Below are 17,641 nucleotides of genomic sequence, written 5' to 3' on the forward strand. Positions count from 1 at the left end.
TCAGTTTTACAAGGGTATGTTTGGCAGCATGAGTGAAGGATGCTTTGTTGCGAAATAGGAAGCCAATTCTAGATTTAACTTTGGATTGGAGATGTTTGATATGGGTCTGGAAGAAGAGTTTACAGTCTAACCAGACACCTAAGTATTTGTAGTTGTCCACATATTCTAAGTCAGAGCCGTCCAGAGTAGTGATGTTGGACAGGCGGGTAGGTGCAGGTAGCGATCGGTTGAAGAGCATGCATTTAGTTTTACTTGTATTTAAGAGCAATTGGAGGCCACAGAAGGAGAGTTGTATGGCATTGAAGCTTGCCTGGAGGGTTGTTAACACAGTGTCCAAAGAAGGGCCAGAAGTATACAGAATGGTGTCGTCTGCGTAGAGGTGGATCAGAGAGTCACCAGCAGCAAGAGCGACCTCATTGATGTATACAGAGAAGAGAGTCGGTCCAAGAACCCTGTGGCACCCCCATAGAGACTGCCAGAGGTCCGGACAGCAGACCCTCCGATTTGACACACTGAACTCTATCAGAGAAGTAGTTGGTGAACCAGGCGAGGCAATCATTTGAGAAACCAAGGCTGTCGAGTCTGCCGATGAGGATGTGGTGATTGACAGAGTCGAAAGCCTTGGTCAGATCAATGAATACGGCTGCACAGTAATGTTTCTTATCGATGGCGGTTAAGATATCGTTTAGGACCTTGAGCGTGGCTGAGGTGCACCCATGACCAGCTCTGAAACCAGATTGCATAGCAGAGAAGGTATGGTGAGATTCGAAATGGTCGGTAATCTGTTTGTTGACTTGGCTTTCGAAGACCTTAGAAAGGCATGGTAGGATAGATATAGGTCTGTAGCAGTTTGGATCAAGAGTGTCCCCCCCCTTTGAAGAGGGGGATGACCGCAGCTGCTTTCCAATCTTTGGGAATCTCAGACGACACGAAAGAGAGGTTGAACAGGCTAGTAATAGGGGTGGCAACAATTTCGGCAGATAATTTTAGAAAGAAAGGGTCCAGATTGTCTAGCCCGGCTGATTTGTAGGGGTCCAGATTTTGCAGCTCTATCAGAACATCAGCTGAACAGATTTGGGAGAAGGAGAAATGGGGAAGGCTTGGGCGAGTTGCTGTTGGGGGTGCAGTGCTGTTGACCGGGGTAGGATTAGCCAGGTGGAAAGCATGGCCAGCCGTAGAAAAATGCTTATTGAAATTCTCAATTATGGTGGATTTATCAGTGGTGACAGTGTTTCCTATCTTCAATGCAGTGGGCAGCTGGGAGGAGCTGGACTTTACAGTGTCCCAGAACTTTTTTGAGTTAGTGTTTGCAGGAAGCAAATTTCTGCTTGAAAAAGCTAGCCTTGGCTTTTCTAACTGCCTGTGTATAATGGTTTCTAGCTTCCCTGAACAGCTGCATATCACGGGGGCTGTTCGATGCTAATGCAGAACGCCATAGGATGTTTTTGTGTTGGTTAAGGGCAGTCAGGTCTGGGGAGAACCAAGGGCTAAATCTGTTCCTGGTTCTACATTTCTTGAATGGGGCATGTTTATTTAAGATGGTTAGGAAGGCATTTAAAAAAAATATCCAGGCATCCTCTACTGATGGGATGAGATCAATATCCTTCCAGGATACCCCGGCCAGGTCGATTAGAAAGGCCTGCTCGCTGAAGTGTTTCAGGGAGCGTTTTACAGTGATGAGTGGAGGTCGTTTGACCGCTGACCCATTACGGATGCAGGCAGTGAGGCAGTGATCGCTGAGATCTTGGTTGAAGACAGCAGAGGTGTATTTAGAGGGGAAGTTGGTTAGGATGATATCTATGAGGGTGCCCGTGTTTAAGGCTTTGGGGAGGTACCTGGTAGGTTCATTGATAATTTGTGTGAGATTGAGGGCATCAAGTTTAGATTGTAGGATGGCTGGGGTGTTAAGCATGTCCCAGTTTAGGTCGCCTAGCAGCACGAGCTCTGAAGATAGATGGGGTGCAATCAGTTCACATATGGTGTCCAGAGCACAGTTGGGGGCAGAGGGTGGTCTATAGCAGGCGGCAACGCTGAGAGACTTGTTTTTAGAGAGGTGGATTTTTAAAAGTAGAAGTTCAAATTGTTTGGGTACAGACCTGGATTGTAGGACAGAACTCTGCAGGCTATCTTGTTGTGATTGTTAATTTGTAATTATGTATATTTCAGTGGTGGATACACTATGGCTGTGAATTTTTTAAAATTAATTTATAACGCAGCAAGCAATAGCATTTCAAAGAGCAGCTCAGAGCACTCCTTGTTCCATATAATCACGCCCCATGACGCCAACCAATCAAATCCTTTCTATGCAGTCTAAAAAGGAAGTAAACAGTGACCGAGAACAATTTAAACGTTAGCGTTTTTATTGTTATTTTTTAGACATTTATTAACCTAATGGAACTAAAAATATGACTAATTTAACTGCTAAGCATCACATACTTACCCCAAGTAGTCTTTAATTCGCGTTGGAGACAGGACTTGGTTGATAGATGTTATCTAGGTGACGCTAACTAGCTGCTAACAATGGCTGACTGTATGGTTTTTCACACTCAAATAGCCTCCATTATGGAGGTGCTAGCGAATGCAGCCGTGGCAGAGATCTGTAAACTCGTAGACGATGACTACGCAGTGTTTCGTTTGGAAATAACTCAAAGCCAGAAAGAAAACCGGGGTTTGCGGAGGAAATTACAACTACTGGAACTGAAGGTGGCACGGGAGCGCGCAGAGAAGACAATACGAGAGCGCGTCGTCGCCAGTCGTCCCAGTAGTGTCAAGATCGTCGACCGATACAGAGGAATGGCAAGAGGTACATTTTGCCTCGTTCCCTTCTGACCACATGTGTTTGGATAGTATGCAATAATTCCAGTGATTACTTTATCTTGCAAGAAGTTATGAGAAGTGTTACTTACATCCTTGCCAATTCTAGACTGCGTCAAAACTCAATAGTGTACAATGGTCTCTTTTCACCAAATCACTCTCTCAGGTGAAGGACAACTCACTGGACGCCACAGGAACTTTGTGAAGCCAGCGGGCCACAATACATGGAGAAATGACGAACCCATAGCTGTAGATGAAGGGAGTGGAACCTCAACCCAGCACGTTATCGTAATAGAGGTATGTGCAACAGTGGTCCATTAAAATTACAGTACATCAAATGTGACAAGTTTCAGAAAGGATTCCCTCAGCTATTCACTGGCTTACATGTGCATCCAAATGTATCTGCCATAGGGGATACTTCCCTACAGCATTGTTATCCATTTCCACTCATGTACTGGTAATAACCTCTCCTCTTTTTGTCAGTCTGCAGATGCAGAGGCTGCAGGCCCTGGGGTCAAGCAGGAGAGATCTGAAGGAGAGGAGAACCCATGGCACAGCAGAGACATCCAGACTGGACCCTATGAAACCACGGAGGACCCCACCACCGCTGCTGCCGCATCCCAGCCCAGGACCCGACGCAGCATCATGGAGGTCAGTGGAAGGCCGGATGCCGTCCTCAATTCAGAGACAGACACCAAGACTTTAACTGTAACACACAGGCTCTTAGACACAGGATCTGAACAAATATCAGACCCATGTAGACTGGGGCAGGGGCCACTGGGCTGTCCTCCTGCTCCCGACTCAGAGTACTTACCGGTATTTCACCAGAGCCAGAGGCCTGTTCATTCCTGTGGGGATGGTGACACGTTAGACACTGGTGGTGATGATGATCCGTCTTGTTCTTACACTACAGAGATGGACCCTGGCAACATATCCTTGGGTTCAGAGAGACAGACTGATATGTTTAGAGGGGAATGGAACCGGTATAGTAGTAGTGTATACTCTGAAGGGTGCCTAGATAAGAAAGAGGGGGTTATAGTCGTGGATGAGGTGACTGTGAAAGTGGAGGGCGACACCCCTCTTCCATGGAATGTAGACAATACTCACTTGGGGGAAGGACAGGGCAACACCAGTGACTTCTTAGACTACAGGGAAAGCTTAGAGACCCACTCCCCTTTACACGTGTTCAGGAATCGCGACCCAGTGTCTACGTCATTGGCACCTTCCGAATCACACAGCCGTGTCCTTTTCGATCAGGCATGGAACTCAAATGACAGGGCTAGAGTCCAGGCTCGGGGAGGGGGAGGAATATCGGGCGGTAGTAAAGAAAAACGGTTCCTCTGCATGTTCTGTAGCAAAGGCTTCAGCTGCTCCCAGAAGGTGGAGATCCACCAGAGGGTCCACACAGGGGAGAAACCATACAGCTGTACCCAGTGTCACATGCGGTTCACCCAGGCTGGTGACCTGAAGAGGCATCAGAGGGTCCACACAGGGGAGAAACCTTACAGCTGTCCCCAGTGTGAGAAGAGGTTCTCCCGCCACCACCATTTGAAGATGCACTTGAAGGTCCACACAGGAGAGAGGCCGTTTGTCTGAACGCACTGCTGGTAGAGGTTCCCAGAAAGGTGCTACCTCAGTATACACCAGCAGAAAAAAACATTCCACTCTATAACACAGCTTCTGATGTTTAAATCAAACCCTGCATTAAAGAAAAGAAAAAAAATCTTTGTTGTCTGCAGAAAAGACCCACAGATGCATTTGTAATAACGAGAGTAACAGATTTCAGTGTTTAATATTCCTGAGTAGAATATTGCATCCAGACATTGTGTGATATATGGAAATGTGTGAGCTGACAAAGTCTGTTACATATTGTGTTTGTACCGTGATGTTCACAAATGACTGTTTCATTACTTCTGTTCAACTACTTAATTTTTTCTCAGACTCTTTTGCTAATTTTTATTTGAGACATTTGTATGTGTGGTTTTCATATGGTGTATTTAAAACGTGTTTGTTTAATAAACACAAAATGGGACATTTCATTCTGACTTTCATTGAAATTTCCTTATAATATACTGTGCTTTAAGAACATATTCAGACCCCTTGACTATTTCCACATTTGTTACATTTTAGAATAAGGCTGTAAAGTTTCAATTATTTTTTCCCCCTCAATCTACACACAATACCCCATAAGGAAAAAGTGAAAACAGGTTTTTAGAAAAAAATACTTAATTTACATAAGTATTCAGACCTTTTGCTATGCGACACGAAATTGAGCTCTGGTGCATCCTGTTTCCATTGATCATCCTTGAGATGTTTCAACAGCTTAATTGGAGTCCACCTGTGGTAAATTTAATTTATTGGACATGATTTGGAAAGGCACACGCCTGTCTATATAAGGTCCCAAATTTGACAGTGCATGTCAGAGCAAAACCATGTCATGAGGTTGAAGGAATTGTCCTTAAAGCGCAGAGACAGGATTGTGTCGAGGTACAGATCTGGGGAAGGGTACCAAAACATTTCTGCAGCATTGAAGGTCCCCAAGAACACAGTGGCCTCCATCATTTTAAATGGAAGAAGTTTGGAACCACCAATACTCTTCCTACAGCTGGCTGCCCAGCCAAACTGAGCAATCGAGGGAGAAGGGCCTTGGTCAGGGAGGTGACCAAGAACCTGATGGTCACTCTGACAGAGCTCCAGAGTTGCTCTGTGGAGATGGGAGAACCTCCCTGAAGGACAAACATCTCTGCAGTGCTCCACCAATCATGCCTTTATGGTAGAGTGGCCAGACGGAAGCCACTCCTCAGTAAAAGGCACCTGACAGCCCGCTTGGAGTTTGCCAAAATGCACATCAAATCTTCAAACAAGATTCTTTGGTCTGATGAAACCAATATTGAACTCTTGGCCTGAATGCCAAGCGTCAAGTTTGGCGGAAACCTGGCACCATCCCTACAGTGTTGCATGGTGGTGGCAGCATCATGCTGTGGGGATGTTTTTCAGAGGCAGATACTGGGAGACTAATCGGGATCGAGGGAAAGATGAACGGACCAAAATAAAGAGAGATCCTTGATGAAAACCTGCTCCGGACCTTAACCTGGGGCCAAGGTTCACCTTCCAACAGGACAATGACCCGAAGCACACAGCCAAGACAACACGGGAGTTGCTTCAGGACAAGTCTCCGAATGTTCTTGAGTGGTCCAGCCAGAGCCCAGACTTCAACCCGATCTAACATCTCTGGAGAGACCTGAAAATAGCTGTGCAGCGATGCTCCCCATCCAACCTGAAAGAGCTTGAGAGGATCTGCAGGGAAGAATGGGAGAAACTCCCCAAATACAGGTGTGCCAAGCTTGTAGCGTCATACCCAAGAAGTCTCGAGACTGCCTAAAGGTGGTTCAACAAAGTACTGAGTAAAGGGTCTGAATCCTTATGTAAATGTAATATATCTGTTTATGTTTAATAAATGTGCAAAAATGTCTCAGCCTGTTTTTGCTTTGTCATTATGATGTAATATTGTGTGTAGATCGATGAAAGGGAAATAATGATTTAATCAATTTTAGAATGAAACTGTAACATAACAATGTGGAAAAAGTAAAGGGGTCCGAATGAACTGCACATCAAATCTGATCTCACACTATTCATACACACAACAGCGCTTTATAACCAATATACACTTACTAAATATACTTACACATACCCAGACACTAACAAACACCTACTGTACACTTCAAAATAGTCTAGTCAGGGTTGTATGACTTGACTTATGATAGCTAACTTATTTATCCACAACAACATATTTATGTCCACCATGATGGTATTAACAACAATTAAGTAATTCTGTAACTACAGTATAGGACTCAAGTGTAATGGGGATGGGTAAACACTCCATGTTGAAAGTGTGTTTATCTGTGTGTACGTACCTGAGGGAGTATATGTCTGTAGTCTGTATCACCTCTCTCTTCCAGGAGGAGGGTCCAGAGGTGCTGCTGGTGAAGGAGGAGGGGTGTGAGGAGGGCCTGGGGAACCCTGGGGGGACCATGGTCATGGAGGACAACCAGACTACACCTCCTGAACCCACAGAGGACCCAGCTGAGCAGCACAGGACCACACACAGTCTCAGTGAGGTGAGTTCACTGTGAACTACTGTCTGAATGATATTAGGTATTAGCCTCTCAGAGTAGGAGTGCTGATCTATGATCAGTTTTGCCTTTTTAGATCGTAATGAATAAGACCTGATCCTCAATCAGCACTTCTACTCAGGTTATCTCAGAGTAGGAGTGCTGATCACTTTTCATAATAAATATGATTGTATGGACAGATCCTATATCAGCACTCCTACACCAAGACACTTTGTGGATACGGGCCCAGGTCTTGATTAATTTAGTCTTAACCTTTCTCGGGCAGGCGTTCCGCTAGCGGAACCTCTCGACAACATTCCGCTGAAAAGGCAGCGAGCGAAATTCAAAAATATTTTTTAGAAATATGTAACTTTCGCACATTAACAAGTCCAATAGAGCAAATGAAAGATAAACTTCTTGTTAATCTACCCATCGTGTCCGATTTAAAAAAAGGCTTTACAGTGAAAGCACAACATATGATTATGTTAGGTGATAGCCAAGTCAAATAAACTGCCATTTTTCCAGCCAAAGATAGGAGTCACAAAAAGCAGAAATATAGATAAAATGAATCACTAACCTTTGATGATCTTCATCAGATTACACTCATAGGACTTCCTGTTACACAATACATGTATGTTTTGTTCGATAATGTTTATATCCAAAAATCTTAGTTTGCATTGGCGCATTACGTGTAGTAATGTTTTGATTCCAAAACATCCAGTGATTTTGCAGAAATACTCATCATAAACATTGATAAAAGATACAAGTGTTATTCACAGAATTAAAGATAGACTTCTCCTTAATACAACCGCTGTGTCAGATTTTAAAAAAACTTTACAGAAAAAGCATCATCTGAGTACAGCGCTCAGAGCCCAATCCAGTCAAAGAAATATCCGCCATGTTGGAGTCAACAGAAGTTAGAAATAACATTATAAATATTCCCTTACCTTTGATGATCTTCATCAGAATGGACTCCCAGGAATCCCAGTTCGACTATAAATGACTGATTTGTTCCATAATGTTCCATAAAGTCATACTTTATGTCCAAATAGCCACTTGTTGTTAGCGTGTTCAGCCCAGTAATCCATCTTCATGATGCGCGAGCACTATGTCCAGAAAAAACATAAAAAAGTTCCGTTACACGTCGTAGAAACAAGTCAAACGATGTATGGAATCAATCTTTAGGATGTTTTTAACATAAATCATCAATAAGGTTCCAACCGGAGAATTCCTATGTCTGAAGAAAAGCACTGGAACGAGAGCTAACTCTGTCGGGGACACTCTGCCAGACCCATGACTCATTCAGCTCCCATCTCCTTTATAGCAGAAGCCTGAAAAAAGTTTCTAAAGACGGTTGACATCTAATGGAAGCCTTAGGAAGTGCAACTTGACCCCATAGACACTGTGTATTCGGTAGGCCAAGCTTTGAAAAACTACAAATTCAGATTTCCCACTTCCTGGTTGGATTCTTCTCCGATTTTCACCTGCCATATGAGTTCTGCTATACTCACATACTTAATTTAAACAGTTTTAGAAACTTCAGAGTGTTTTCTATCCAATACTACTAATAATATGCATATATTAGCATCTGGGACAGAGTAGGAGGCAGTTCACTCTGGGCACGCTATTCATCCAAAAGTGAAAATGCTGCCCCTTATCCCAAAAAGGTTAAGTCTGGGACCATGCCTTTGAATGATCAAACCATTAAAGGGGTAAGTCAGATGAACTGGTTGATACCATTTTTCATCTCTGCGTCCAATATCCAGGAAGTTAGAGGGAATTTCACGAGCCAATGCTAACTTGCTTAGCACAAAAACTGGATTAGGTGTAAACGAAGACTTCCATTCTTTGCGCTAAGCTTGTTAGCACAGCTAGTTGCCAAAATCCCAAACTATCCTTTTAAAGAGTGCCAAGTAATCAAATAAATGACAATGTTTGCATAGTATCCATGGCAATCCCTCATTGCCCAATCAAATCATATCAGATTTCTTGATCCTCTCCCTCTATCTCTTACAGTCAGTAGACAAAGAGGATGGGATGCCTGATCTGCAGCTGGTCAAAGAGGAGACAATAGAGAACAGACCAGAGAGTGGACTAAAGATCTGGGATGAAGGTAAGGGAGACATACATATCGAGAACATATGTGTATATATACATCAATAGGAATAGAGATGCACCTGCATAAAATGAAATAAATACAACTTGTGTTTATCTACTAAAACAAACATTATAATGTTTGAACTTGACCAGGTAATTGACTCAAACTCCATATGTTGAGTTTTCTGCCATGTAACCTCTTCCTGCAGGTGGTTGGCTCGAAGCTAACAGAGGAGACTGGGCGGTCATCTTGGATTCCCAGACCGGTGCAGCCAAGGTTCCTGTGGACGACGTCACCAAGCAGACCGGGACCGGAGGTGACATAGTGGAGGTCAGTGGATGGGAAAGTGTCCTCAGCTCTGGGCTGGGCAACAACACTGTTAACCACAACCAGAAACAGACAGTCGAACACAAAACAACATCTCCATGACAACAGACTGGTTGAGACTAGGGCGAGGTGTAGATTTGGTCTACGGGGACGGGGTGTCCGTATGTGGTGGAAAAGAACAGACACGGCTAGTGATGCTCCTATAGATGTGATTCACAGAGACTGATGGCGCATCAGGTTAAGCCCCGAACAGGTATTGCCTTTAGCCTGCCTTCGATTAGCCTGATGACTCACACCAAATTATTTTGCTTCTTATTTAGCTTCACACTTTACTCTGAGACTGCCATCATTGAAGTCGTTTGTGGTGATGAGGGGCGTTGTACAAAACAAAGTCATCAGCGATTGTATCGTCTCTAACCAATCAGAGTATTTGTATTTATGAAGGATATCGTTGTGGAAATCTGTTGAATCTCAAGTCGGCTACACAATGCAATGCTCTTTCTATTGGCTGGCTGGCTAGCTATGTAGCAATCTAGCAAACATAGCTACAAACAATAATACCAAATATAATATCAGCATGTGACGTAGCTATTTAGCTGTTAAATCGCCTAAACAACCTGCAATATCAATCTCACCATGTTCAACCTGCAGATTGATGTGCCTCACAGTGGAGTCTAACATTGGCAACAGCAAATATACTTTTGAGGAGATACCAGCATGGTGCATTCTGAGCAATTCAAAAACTCAACATTAGCACAATGTTTGTCAAGAAGAAGTACAACATTACAAATATTTTCAGAGATTTTAAATAACTAACTTGCTATCTGTAATATCATATAGCTTTGAAATCGTGACATTATGTACTTTAGATGAAAATAGGCATGTTTCTCGACATGTACATTGACTTTGTGAAGGGATTGCGTGATGATGAGCTTAGAAACCGTGTGACGCAGTATGACAACATGAATGCGATTGGTCGACAGTCTGCTGGGTGGGGCTTTATACGTTGCTTCATTCATTGGATTCCTATTTCCTTTCTGTAACATCTTTGTCAATGGCACCATGCAATGCACCCTGGACTAAAGAAGCAGACAAATAGGAAAAATGTGCAAGACCCTCTGTTAAATTACACATTTCTTGAGGTAGGAATATCGCAAAAATATGTTCCAAGGCTCATTGGAGAGAAGACATCCTCCCTGAGTTATGACATTGGCCAGTATTGAAATCTGAGATGTATGATAGTTGTTTTCACGATCTAAAGTAATATTCCTATTAACTTCCAGTGTAGTGAGAGACTTAACACGGTGCTACATCATACCGGACGCATTTCTGCCTTCTTGAACGCCAGTAACTCAGAGATGCACAAAAACAATATAACATTCAAAATGGGTGAACCTTGCCTTTAAGGCAGCTACTATATATACAAATATTACATGACATTACATTTGCACTTTTCACAACACCTTAAGTATGTGCCCTCAGGCCACTACTCCACGACATCTTATTTACAACACAAAATCCATGTGTACGTGTGTGTAGAGTGGGTGTGTTAGCATGTGTATGTTTGTGTCTGTTCCTATGTGTGTGTGTGTCTCTTCATAGTCCCCGCCGTTCCATAAGGTGTATTTATCTGTTCTTTAAATCTGATTATACTGCTTGCATCAGCTACCTGATGTGGAATAGAGTTCCATATAGTTATGGCTCTATGTATTACTGTGGTCCTCCCATAGTCTGTTCTGAACTTTGGAACTGTGAATAGACCTCTGGTGGCATGTCTTGTGGGGTATGCATGGGTGTCCGAGCTGTTTGCTAGTACTTTCAACAGACAGCTCGGTGCATTCAACATTTTAACAGTACTTACAAAACATGTGATGACGTCAATCTCTCCTCTACTTTGAACCATGAGAGATTGACATGCATATTATTAATGTTAGCACTCCGTGTACATTTAAGGGCCAGCCGTGCTGCCCCGGTTCTGAGCCAATTGTAATTTTCCATATTTGTGCGCCAAAACTAGGGCCTGTAGAACCTGCCTTATTGATAGTGTTGTTAAGAAGGCAGAGCAGCACTTTATTATGGACAGACTTCTCCCCAGATTTAGTTGAAGTTTGGGGTTTAGAGTATCAAAGCCAATGACGAATTTTCAAACCGCTTTACCCATGTGTGTTCTGGCTCTGGCCCAACCCATCGGTTTCTGGACCAATCAGTCGGCCCCGAATGCGTTCACATTGGTGAAGGGTCGGGGAGGTACTCAGATCCAGACTCATTGCGGAGAAGAAGTTTACATACACCTTAGCCAAATATATTTCAACTCAGTTTTTTTGCAATTCCTGGCATTTAATCCTCGTAAAAATTATCTGTCTTAGGTCAGTTAGGATCACCACTTTATTTTAAGAATGTGAATAGTAGAAAGATTTATTTAGGCTTTTATTTCTTTCATCACATTCCCAGTGGGTCTGAAGTTTACATGCACTCAATTAGTATTTGGTAGCATGGCCTTTAAATTGTTTAACTTGGGTCAAACATTTCGGGAAACCACAAGCTTCCCACAATAAGTTGGGTGAATTTTAGCCCATTCCTCCTGACAAAGCTATTGTAACTGAGTCAGGTTTGTAGGCCTCCTTGCTCGCACACACTTTTTCAGTTCTGCCCACAAATTTTCTATAGGATTGAGGTCAGGGCTTTGTGATGGCCACTCCAATACCTTGACTTTGTTGTCCTTAGGCCATTTTGCCACAACTTTGGAAGTATGCTTGGGGTCATTGTCCTTTTGGAAGACCCATTTGCGACCAAGCTTTAACTTCCTAACTAATGTCTTGAGATGTTGCTTCAATATATACACATTATTTTCCCACCTCTTGATGCCATCTATTTTGTGAAGTGCACCAGTCCCTCCTGCAGCAAAGCACCCCCACAACATGATGCTGCCACCCCCGTGCTTCACGTTTGGGATTGTGTTCTTCGGCTTGCAAGCCTCCCCCTTTTTCCTCCAAACATAACAATGGTCATTATGGCCTAACAGTTCTATTTTTGTTTCATCAGACCAGAGGACATTTCTCCAAAAAGTACAATCTTTGTCCCCATGTGCAGTTGCAAACCGTAGCCTGGCTTAATTCTGGCGGTTTTTGGAGCAGTGGCTTCTTCCTTGCTGAGCGGCCTTTCAGGTTATGTCGATATAGGACTTGTTTTACTGTGGATATAGATACTTTTGTATCTGTTTCCTCCAGCATCTTCACATCCCCCCTCTACTGGGGGATGGATGTAAAAATTGCTCAAAATCTGCCATTGGAGCCCATACAAATTAGAACCAAGGTTGTCTTGTTAAAACATTTTAATTCTCTTACTTTAAATACTATGACTGTTTTCTCATTAGCTGAGATTTTCTTTTGAAATGTCCAATACTTTGTTGTTATCTTTATCAACCCACTGCATACCCCTAATAATATATATTTTCGGGTGCAGGGTGTGCTATTAGCATGCTAACACTCATTTAAACAGGCTGGTAGAATAGTTAGCATAGTTAGCCATCGTTAGCATTCACTGTCTGAAGTAACTTAAGTGTAGCGGAGTTGACTAATGACTGACATGAATATATATATATAATTCACAATATTTGGACGGAAGCTATAATCTAGTTATATTTTTAACTATCTGTGTCATTATTGCTTTAATTCAGGCTTGGCTGAAGTGCTTTCAATGGGAAAGATTGCTTCAGTACCACACTTCTGTGATTTCCGTTGAAAACGTCACTGTCCCATGTGGAGTGTATGACCATCTTGTTGAAATCAAATACAAAATTGAACCTGTGCTGACTGACTTGGTTATTTTTGTATCATTGCAGGGACTGAGTTTCCTATATCTCAGCCCAACCAAAACATACTTCATTCTTGAATCAACACAACAATTTTTTTGAATCAACACAACAATTTTCTTTAAAAAAATAAACTCCAATGTTTCCATATGGTTAGGTAGTTGACTGTGGTTAGCATTTTATAATGTCATGTTTCTGTGTGTACAGCAAGGTGTTTCTTATATAAAAATGTATCAATTTGTATTTACAGTCTGCAGTCCATGAGGACGTGCGGATATCTGGTGTTGCTGGCGGGAGAGACTGGACCTCTGAAGCGGCTGGTCTCAAACCCTGGCCCCGGATCAGGACAATGGATCAGGAGCCGTCGCTCTTCCTTCGCGAGTCAGAACCAGGACCCAACCGCGAAGGACAGAGACCCCACCACCACCACACACAACACAACCAGTGGACAGGTGGACTGAACAACAGTCCTGGTGGTCATCAGAGAGACAGAGGCTCCACTCATGGATCCGGTCTGCAGCCCAGACCTTTCTCTTCACAGTCTCAGTGCAGGGATGGAGCAGGGCCTGGGGCTGATAAAAATAGACCCTCCTGTTCCTATGATACAAACAGCACAGTATCCATGATGAACAGAGCAGGTCACCTTGGGCTTCAGTCTTCACAGAGAGTGGTGGGAGACACCCCTGGTGGGAGTCTAACAGGAAGTCTGTTTTCTCCTTCAGGGTCTTGTCTAATGCCTGGTGACTGGATTCATAGAAAGCCTGGGCCTGGGTCTAGCCTTCCTCATCTACCTCATGGTTTCCCCACCAATACAGACAGGGTCAGGATGGGCGTTCACCACAAGAAGTACTTATCCTGTAACACAGCACACAATCCCAACCACACCCAAACAATGGCTAGAGGTCAAGGAGGGAGCTCAAATACTAACCACCTGAGGGTGGTTGATCCTGCTTCTACCTCCTCTGGTGTCATTGGGACACAACGTGGGAGGCCGAGCATTAGGACGGACGCCGACAAGCCATACACCTGCCCCACGTGTGGGAAGCGCTTCACTGAGGCGAACTATGTGAAGAGGCACCAGACCGTTCACACCAAGGAGAGGCCCTTCAAGTGCAAACGATGTTACAAGAGCTTCTCCTTCCTGAGTAGCCTTATCAGACATAGGAGTATCCACAACGTGGAAAAATTGTAGCAGTGTGGCTTGAGATGTACACAGGGGATATCTGGGAACCATTATTTAGCTTAGCAATTCTCAACTGGTGGGTCGCAGGAAGGTTTGGAATGGGTGACGGGTGTCTAAGTAAAAATGTTTATATATACAGTTGAAGTTGGAAGTTTGCATACACCTTAGCCAAATACATTTAAACTCAGTTTTTCACAATTCCTGACATTTAATCATATTACAAATTCCCTGCCTTCGGTCAGTTAGGATCACCACTTTATTTTAAGAATGTGAAATGTCAGATTAATAGTAGAGAGAATTATGTATTTCAGCTTTTCTTTCTTTCATCACATTCCCAGTGGGTCAGAAGTTTACATGCACTCAATTAGTATTTGGTAGCATTGCCTTTAAATTGTTTAACTGGGCCAAACGTTTTGGGTAGCCTTCCACAAGCTTCCCACAATAGGTTGGTGAATTTTGGCCCATTCCTCCTGACAGAGCTGGTGTAACTGAGTCAGGTTTGTAGGCCTTCTTGCTCGCACACGCTTTTTCAGTTCTGACCACACATTTTCTATAGGATTGAGGTCAGGGCTTTGTGATGGCCACTCCAATACCTTGACTTTGTTGTCCTTAAGCCATTTTGCCACAACTTTGGAAATATGCTTGGGGTCATTGTCCATTTGGAAGACCCATTTGCGACCAAGCTTTAACTTCCTAACTAATGTCTTGAGATGTTGCTTCAATATATACACACAATTTTCCTTCCTCATGATGCTATCTATTTTGTGAAGTGCACCAGTCCCTCCTGCAGCAAAGTACCCCCACAACATGATGCTGCCACCCCCGTGCTTCACGGTTGGGATGGTGCTCTTCGGCTTGCAAGCCTCCCCCTTTTTCCTCCAAACATAACGATGATCATTATGGCCAAACAGTTCTATTTTTGTTTCATCAGACCAGAGGACATTTCTCCAAAAAGTACAATCTTTGTCCCCTTGTGCAGTTGCAAACCGTAGCCTGGCTTTTTTATGGCGGTTTTGGAGCAGCGGCTTCTTCCTTGCTGAGCGGCCTTTCAGGTTATGTCGATATAGGACTTTTACTGTGGATATAGATTTGTAGTACCTGTTTCCTCCAGCATCTTCACATGGTCCTTTGCTGTTGTTCTGGGATTGATTTGCACTTTTCGCAACAAAGTACGTTAATCGCTAAGAGACAGAACGCGTCTCCTTCCTGAGCGGTATGACGGCTGCATGGTCCCATGGTGTTTATACTCGCATACTATTGTTTGTACAGATGAATGTGGTACAGTGCCTTGCGAAAGTATTCGGCCCCCTTGAACTTTGTGACCTTTTGCCACATTTCAGGCTTCAAACATAAAGATATAAAACTGTATTTTTTTGTGAAGAATCAACAACAAGTGGGACACAATCATGAAGTGGAACGACATTTATTGGATATTTCAAACTTTTTTAACAAATCAAAAACGGAAAGTTTTATATCTTTATGTTTGAAGCCTGAAATGTGGCAAAAGGTCGCAAAGTTCAAGGGGGCCGAATACTTTCGCAAGGCACTGTACCTTCAGGCGTTTGGAAATTGCTCCTAAGGATGAACCAGACTTGTGGAGGTCTCCAATTTTTTTCGGAGGTCTTGGCTGATTTCTTTTGATTTTCCCATGATGTCAAGCAAAGAGGCACTGAGTTTGAAGGTGGGCCTTGAAATACATCCACAGGTAGACCTCCAAATGACTCAAAGTATGTAAATTAGCCTATCAGAAGTTTCTAAAGCCATGCCATAATTTTCTGGAATTTTCCAAGTTGTTTAAAGGCACAGTCAACTTAGTGTAAACTTCTGACCCACTGGAATTGTGATACAATGAATGATAAGTGAAATAATATGTCTGTAAACAACTGTGTCATGCACAAAGTAGATGTCCTAACCTACTTGCCAAAACTATAGTTTGTTCACAAGAAATTTGTGGAGTGGTTGAAAAACGAGTTTTAATGACTCCAACCTAAGTGTATGTAAACTTCCGACTTCAACTGTATATATGAGTAAATATATATAATACATATATACTGTATATCTTTCTTCTTTATTTTTACAAAAATACTAGTCTCAACTTAAACGACTTAAACCAGGTAGAAAGTGTGTAGAAATGATAATGAACTTATATTTTTCAGAAAATAAATTACTTTGAAGATTTTTTTAATCACAGTATTTTAATATAGAGCTATTAGCGGTGCCATTTTGATTAATTTTGTGTTCTCAAACCAGTGAGTAATTATTGACAATGAAAGAGGTGGGAATGTTGTTCCATTGTCATATAATTGCTACGGTTATTTTTCGCGATGCGAATATTGGGTCGCGACTGAGACAATCTGGTTCAATTTGGGTCCCGAGGCAAAGCCAGTTGATAACCATTCTCTTTAGCTGACATATTATAGTCATCGTGTGAAGTGTACTGGGGTAAGAGTTTTTACAATTATTATTACTAAGTCCCTCAGTTGAGCATCTGGGTACGCTCATATTGTCACATGATACTGACTTGTTGTTTGATGTTCTGGCATAGCCAAAATACTATAATTTTATTGCAGTTGAACACTATTTACTAATGTTTGGGGGTGGGCATCGATACAGTTACATATCAGGATATTATGTTTTACAGTATATTGTATCGTTTTGACTATCACAATATTATTTTTGCGTTAGTCGGCTGTACCTGCACCGAAACTCCAGTATTTTTCCTTCATAGCTTGTTCTCCATCTTCTTTTTCAAGATGGATCCAAGATGTTTTCAGCACTTTTGTTCATGACTGATTAAAACGAGTTCTGTAATGGCTCTCTTGTCCCAATGCAGCAGACATATGTTGAGCAATATGTTTGGAACATCGAATTGCAATACAGTATTGAATCCCAATACATATAGAAGCGTGAGAATCGCAATACATATCGTTTCGGCACCTAATTATCGTTTTGGTATCGTATCGAGAGGTCCCTGGCAATTTCCAACATTACATACGAACATATACTGAACAAAAATATAAACATGCAATTTCAACATTTTTACTAAGTTACAGTTCATATAAGGAAATCAGTCAATTGAAATAAATTAATTAGGCCCTAATCTATGTATTTCACATGGGTGGGCCTGGGAGGGCATAGGTCCACCCACTGGGGAGCCAGCCCCAGCCAATCAGAATTCGTTTTTCCACACAAAATGGCTTTATTTACAGACAGAAATACTCCTCAGTTTCATCAGCTGTCCGGGTGGTTGGTCTCAGATGATCCCGCTGATGAAGAAGCTGGATGTGGAGGTCCTG

The 17,641-nt window shown here is 42.7% G+C and overlaps 2 protein-coding genes across 2 annotated transcripts in view; both read left to right on the top strand.

Annotated features, from left to right (window-relative positions):
• LOC118395624 (uncharacterized) overlaps window positions 1–17,641 on the top strand; it is a 180,880-nt gene that overhangs the window by 133,046 nt on the left and 30,193 nt on the right. The window lies entirely within an intron of this gene.
• On the top strand, window positions 2,290–16,523 carry LOC118395547 (zinc finger protein 8-like). The gene is made up of 7 exons (XM_052465139.1): window positions 2,290–2,803; window positions 2,981–3,111; window positions 3,298–3,465; window positions 6,774–6,932; window positions 8,943–9,039; window positions 9,233–9,354; window positions 13,413–16,523. Exons 1-7 carry the CDS (start codon window positions 2,521–2,523, stop codon window positions 14,352–14,354), a joined length of 1,902 nt encoding a protein of 633 aa, XP_052321099.1. The 5' UTR covers window positions 2,290–2,520; the 3' UTR covers window positions 14,355–16,523.

The sequence above is a fragment of the Oncorhynchus keta genome, chromosome 16 (assembly GCF_023373465.1).
Source record: "Oncorhynchus keta strain PuntledgeMale-10-30-2019 chromosome 16, Oket_V2, whole genome shotgun sequence".
NCBI lineage: Eukaryota > Metazoa > Chordata > Actinopteri > Salmoniformes > Salmonidae > Oncorhynchus > Oncorhynchus keta.

Coding starts and splice junctions, on each gene's coding strand:
- LOC118395547 (XM_052465139.1), top strand. CDS start 2,521: ATGGCTGACTGTATGGTTTTTCACACTCAAATAGCCTCCATTATGGAG. Junction 3,112..3,297: donor AGCACGTTATCGTAATAGAG/GTATGTGCAACA, acceptor TCTTTTTGTCAG/TCTGCAGATGCAGAGGCTGC. Junction 9,040..9,232: donor ACTAAAGATCTGGGATGAAG/GTAAGGGAGACA, acceptor CTCTTCCTGCAG/GTGGTTGGCTCGAAGCTAAC.